The sequence below is a fragment of the Echinops telfairi genome, unplaced genomic scaffold (genome assembly GCF_000313985.2).
Source record: "Echinops telfairi isolate 266 unplaced genomic scaffold, ASM31398v2 ScPeMD7_7425;HRSCAF=8463, whole genome shotgun sequence".
Classification (NCBI taxonomy): Eukaryota; Metazoa; Chordata; class Mammalia; order Afrosoricida; family Tenrecidae; genus Echinops; species Echinops telfairi.
In genome coordinates, this window is record NW_022111325.1 from 6,586,703 (window position 1) to 6,593,300 (window position 6,598).

General features: G+C 42.6%; 1 protein-coding gene across 1 annotated transcript; it reads left to right on the top strand.

Annotated features, from left to right (window-relative positions):
- Positions 1 to 4,965: 4,965 nt before the first annotated feature.
- Positions 4,966 to 5,901, top strand: LOC101662212 (olfactory receptor 10J1). The gene has a single exon (XM_004716546.2). The coding sequence runs from the start codon at positions 4,972 to 4,974 to the stop codon at positions 5,899 to 5,901; it is 930 nt and encodes a 309-aa protein (XP_004716603.2). The 5' UTR covers positions 4,966 to 4,971.
- The last annotated feature ends 697 nt before the right edge of the window (positions 5,902 to 6,598 follow it).

Sequence of the window (6,598 nt, forward strand, 5' to 3'; positions counted from 1 at the left end):
ACCTTTCATGTGCTTCCTGTGTGAAAAATGAACCGAACCAGATACTGCATGTGAAAGTTAATAATACGTGTTAAAGATGCAGCCAAATGATTTCTGGAAAGTTTCCAGCGAGAAGTGAATTTTGAGTTCCTTCTTGGCAGACCAGAAATTGGTCAAACGAAGAAGGAACAGTATTTCTGGATAAGGGAAACAGAGCGCTCAAAGGTTCATCTCAGTTTTCTAGCCTCTGAGAACGGATCCACTGACGGTGAAATTCCATCTAAGTATGCCACAAAGCAGAAACACAGGCAGCGTGAATGGCCCTGGGTAAAATTAGGGTCAAACTTGGCTACTTTTATTCCAATGAAAAATTAATTTCTTTTGCCTCTGTGGTAGTTTCATAATTGCATGTCAACTTGATAAACTAATGAAGTGGGGGAAGTCTAACCTGTCAATCAGGTCACTTCCTTTCTTCCTCCCTGGAGGCTGGACATACTCTCTGCTTCACCTTCCTGTTGACAAACCATATGGAGCCAAACTGATGGCAGCTGAAGCCCTGGAGATGCATTTACCACCATTGGATCCATGGGACTTTCCACCCACCAGCCTGTGATCTTCCTGCATTTGGCATTATCGCATGTACTGCATGAGTCAAAGAGGAATTTATGAACTAATATCGGACATATGGGCTAATATAGAACTTATTATGGACTTGATCTTAATGTACGATTTTATCCTTGTGGTAGTTACATAATCGGGTGTCAATTTGAGGGTGCAGGGGTGGACTCTGTCAATCAGGTCATAGCCAATTAGTCCTCTGTCTGGGCATGGTCTTCTCCTGCTGATTCTGGGAGCTCCAGTATTCCTCCTTGGAGGTGGGAGACACACTCTCTCTCTGCTCACTCCCTAAGAGACTCTCTACTGATAAGACACATGAAGCTATGCTGATAGCAGTGAGAGCCCTGGACCTGGGGAAGCCACGTTGCGACCCCTGCCAGCACTGAGATGCTTACAATGCCACTGGATCCACAAAATTTCCTACCCACTGGCCTGTGATCTTCCTACATTTGGTGTCATTGCATGTGTCCCAGGAGTCTGGAGGGGACTTTATAGATTGGTATCGGACATTTGGACTAATATTGGACTTACGGACTTGATCTGGCCTGGGCTGGGATGTTTTCTCAATATTCAATTTCTCTTGTATATGAAGTTCTTTCCTATACACATATGAGTATCCATGAATTTGTTTCTTTAGTCTACCCAGGCTAACATACTCCTTGATATAAAGCTCTCTCTTACACAGATGAGTGTCTCTGGATTTGTTTCTCTAGTCTATCTGGCCTAACACAGACTCTAAGCAAAGGGCCTACTTAAAAGTTCTGAGGAACCTTTGTGGTGTAGTGGGTTCTGCATTGCTCTACTACTCACAAGGTCAGAAGTTCAAAACTACCAAGTGAAGTGTGAGACTTTGTACTCCCATGAAGATTTATAGACTCAGAAACCCACAGGGGCAGTTCTACTCTCTCTTGTAGAGTTGCTATGAGTCAAAATTGACTTAATGGCAGTGAGTGTATGTCCCAAGAATGAAGATAGTGTAGAACTAAGCCTGAGATACCTACATTAGTAACAATGAATTTCCAAGGCACCTCTTAGAAAGATAGAAAATGCACACCATATGCTTATTCAAACAAGTTAAACTCAACTTTATACCCAACCAAACCAAACCAAACAAAAAGCCCACTTCATCTAGTTTATGTTTTACTTAACATGAAAATATCTCCTAGGCTCCCAAAAGGCCAAACCTGGGATTAGGTAAAAGAGCCCTGCACATAACAAGGCCCCCAGGTACCTGCTGTCTGCATCCTTTCCACCCCCAAGGTGAGGGTCGGGGTGTCTTCAGGGAATAACACCCAGGAGCCTCATTGATTGCCCCTTAGAGGAAGTTTTCTCTGACTTTAAAGACTTCATCCAAACGGGGTGTTAATGAAGCCATTGTCTCCCAAGCCTGACCACATTCTCAGTCATGTATGAATATCAACTACCCACTCAGCTTCAGCCCACGCCATAGATTCTCTTGGGAACCTTGCTCTACCCTGCACTGCCGTATTGTAGCCAAGGGGACACAGCATTTCTGTCTTGACTCTTCAGGAGCCTCCAACCCAGCTTTCCTGTTGTGCTGCAGTTCTAGCAGAAACATGATCCGAATTCTACCTTGCAAGTCTGGCTAGAGCAGAGGACGTGCACTGGTACAGATAGGAACTGGAAACACAGGGAATCCAGGGCGGATGATCCCTTCAGGACCAGTTGTGTGAGTGGCGATACTGGGAGGGTAGAGGGAGAGTGGGTTGGAAAGAGGGAACCGATGACAAGGATCTATATGTGACCTCCTCTCTGGGGGATGGACGACAGAAAAGTGGGTGAAGGGAGATTTCAGACAGGGCAAGATATGACAAAATAATAATTTATAAATTTTCAAGGGCTCATGAGGGAGGGGGGAGGGGGAAAGGAGGGGGGGAAATGAGGACCTGATGCCGGGGGCTTAGGTGGAGAGCAAATGTTTTGAAAATGATGAGGGCAATGAATGTACAAATGTGCTTTGCAAAATTGATTTATGTATGGATTGTGATAAGAGTTGTATGAGCCCCTAATAAAACGATTAAAAAAAGGAAACTAATTAAAAAAAAAAACAGTAGAAAGCAAACAAATTGCTACTCTCATGAAACTTTTAGTTAAGACAATACAATATTTTTAAATGCATGGAATTGCCATTATAATAAAATATAAAATAATTTTTTTAAAAGTAAACAAAATTAGCTTATTGGTTACAATATAACAGCTCTGATCACAGCTGGGTGGGATTACTCAGGATGATGTGTTTGTTTGCTCATCCTTCCCTTGATTTTCTCCTTCTTCTTTGTTTTATCCCTTGATTTTCTTTGATGAATTTTAGGCTCCATGAGCAGAGAATTCTAAACATAGCATCCTTTCTGTACCTTAAGATAGGTTTCAGTCAGATCAGATGGCAATCCAGCTCAGTATGTTTCAATAGAAAGAATATTGGTATTTGAACAAGACAATTCTTGGGTGGGACCTGCACTTGGATTGAAAGACATTTAGTGCCATTAATGACCAGTATCATCTGCATTTGTCATGTTAACAGTCACATGACTGGCACACATTTTCTCCCCATTGCTGGACCAATGCCTAGTTTATGTCCAAGGGTTTCATGGAAGATAAATGCTCTTTTTTAGCCATATATTTTAATGCCAAATGACTTTTCCTTTTGGGAAATATTTTCCATTTCAACTTTCACTTCTTTTAACATTCTTAGTGTAAGTGATTAATAGCTGGTCACCAACTTCCTTTAAATAAATTTTTATAAATGTAAAGAAGGTCTCTATATTTTCCAGCCTTCATCAAAGAATGATTTAATTTATACAAAAGTCTCTTTCTGAATATACATAAGCAAATAGTAATTTGATTTAAACACACTACAGGTGTTTACCATCTAAGATGAAAAAATATTAAATATTACATAAATTGGAGTGATCCACATCCTTCATGATTTGCTTCAGAATAACACTGGCTGATGTATTCGGGGTCTGCTTTTGCTGTAGGTGAGGGACACTTGAATTTGATGCATCTTCCCTGGTGCGATTACTTACCCCGGCTGAGTAGGTGTATACCTCCTCCCAAAGTTGCACTGGCTATAATTTACCTTCTCGTTTAGCAAAGCTAAAGATGTGGCATAGTTTATACCATGCGTGAATCACTCCTGTGAACTGTCGGCACACTTCCATCATTCAGACAGCGACAGGGAGAGGATGGGCATTGGTTAAGATTTGCCTTTTCCTTCTTACAAGCGAGATGAACCTTTCTGAGTCTGCTCTCTTCCGACTTCCTAAAAGATGTGCAAGGGCATGATTCAGAGCCTTGAAAAAAAAGCTGCCTCCAGTAAACCCCTAAGCAAAATGTTTTCAGGCATCTAATTCATGCATAATGCTGAGCTAGTGAGATATTCAGAGATGTAAAATGTATTGTAAAATCACTGAGTGATTGTGTGAAGGAATATAGCACTAATGGGGACAGGAAATAAATATGAGAAGATCAGCAGACAGAGAGCACTTTTATGAAAAAACTGTGTGTTAGTCTGGTTAGACCAGAGAAACAAATCCACAGCAAGTCACATGTATATAAGAGAGAGTTTTATATGAAGGGTAAGTGTACATTAAGAAAGCATCCCAACCCAGTGCTGTCCAAGCACATAAGTCTGACATTAGCCCATATGTCAGACACAGATCTACAAAGTCCTCCTCAATCTCAAAAAATACACGCAATGACGTCGACTACAGGAAGAAAGCTGAAGCAGTGAGCGTGTAAGCATCTCAGTGCTGGCAGGGGTCTCCACACGGCTGCTCCAGCACCCAGGGCTGCATCAGCGTAGGTCCATGTGGCTTCTCCTCAGCGATGTCTTGCAGGAAGTGAGCCTTGGCAGCCGAGGCAAAGAACTAGCTAAGGCAGCCACAAGCTGGTCTACCATCAGAAAGCAAGAGACCAGAGAACAAGAAAGGCGAGGCTCACCGAGCCATTTATCCCTCCATCCTTCAATAAATCCCACATGTGTTTATTGGCCAGGTTGGCACAATAAACCTTAACTAGCACAAACTGAAAACTTGAGTTGGCCGTTAAAGAATGGGACAGACTTAAATAAGAGGAAAGAATAAAGGGCATTCCCCATGGAAGAAGAGTATGAAAACAAAAGGAATGGATGTGGTTATTCAGTGAACAAGCCTGACCCTAGGGTGGATAGGAAATTGTAATCGATGGTCAGGGGGTAACATTTTGTATGGATTTAAGTAAACCCAGGGATTGACTTTAATGTACAGAGAAGGGTTTCCCCAAGGTTATAGATAAGAATTAAATAAATGTGATTATAGTTACTAAAACCATGTAACTTTTATGTGTCTACATTGCAGACTTGGTGACCACTCAATGAAGAAAGGCAACCACACTCTCATCTTTGAATTTCTATTCCAAGGGTTTTCCAGCTTTCATGAGCAGCACCTCACCCTCTTTGTGGTATTTCTTGCACTGTACATCTTAACCCTGGCAGGCAATGTCATCATTGTGACCATTATTCGGATTGATCGCCATCTTCACACACCCATGTATTTCTTCCTGTGCACACTATCCACTTCGGAGACTGTATACACACTCGTCATTGTCCCAAGGATGCTCTCCAGCCTTGTGGGTATGAGCCAGCCTATCTCATTGGCAGGTTGTGCCACGCAGATGTTCTTTTTTGTAACCTTTGGCATCACTAACTGCTTCCTGCTGACAGCAATGGGATATGATCGCTATGTAGCCATCTGCAATCCCCTGAGGTACACCATTATCATGAATAAGAAGGCGTGTGCCCAGTTGGTATGGGGGGCATGCAGCATTGGCCTGGTTGTAGCAATGACCCAGGTGACATCTGTATTCAGACTACCTTTCTGTGGTACGAAGGTGGCCCATTTCTTCTGTGACATCCGACCTGTGATGAAGCTCTCCTGCATCAACACAAACATCAATGAGATTCTGACTGTGATCATCAGTGTTCTGGTGCTTGTTGCTCCCATGGGTCTAGTGTTCATCTCTTACGTGCTCATTATCTCTACAATCCTCAAGATTGCCTCTGCTGAGGGCCGGAAGAAAGCTTTTGCCACCTGTGCCTCCCACCTCACTGTGGTCATTGTCCACTATGGCTGTGCCTCCATTGCCTACCTGAAGCCCAAGTCAGAGAACACCAGAGACCAGGATCAGCTGATCTCAGTGACCTACACTGTCATAACCCCCCTACTGAACCCTGTAGTGTACACCCTGAGGAACAGGGAGGTCAAGGATGCTCTGTACAGGGCTATGGGAAGAAAACACTCCTGAAAAATTAGCAAGCATTCTCCTGAGGCTGTTTGCATCCACTCTACACAGAACTATGAGAATTGGACCTAAATATCTTTGAGAAGATAAGATTCTTAAAGACCCACTTTAAGTAGAAGGTGAAGAGAAGAACAGCAAGATCATCCAATTAGGGATCTGAAAATTCTAAATAAGAGCCCCAGTTGAACCCGGACTTTGTGAATAAATAAATGAAGATATCAGGTAGTAGCATGGGACAAAGATTTTCCACTTTCCTTTGAGTTTCCTTGTGGGTTTCCACCTAATTAAAGCAACAGTAATCTCCTTCGAGAAAGCAGAATCTAGAACACGTTTTATTACACCCCCCCACCCACTCACACACACACCCTAACACACATTCCTTCTTTCCTTCAAGGAGGCTTCAAAAGTCCATGGATATTTTTCATTACCTTTTAATATCATTGTCCCAAAGGCTTTTTAAAGCCCCCTCATATGTAGGATCATAAAGGTTTCTCTATCATGGGTTTCTATGGAACATGCTTATAGATTCCATATCGGTATAAGTCACGCTGCAAACAGGAAGGGTGTCCTCAAGAAGGATAGCCCGGGGAGTAGATTCCTCATGGAATCTGCAACGTCAATTCATCACAGGTTCTACGAACACTGCAGGTGAATGGCAAATAAAACCAAAGACGGTTTTATTAGAGATCCTCTCAATGCG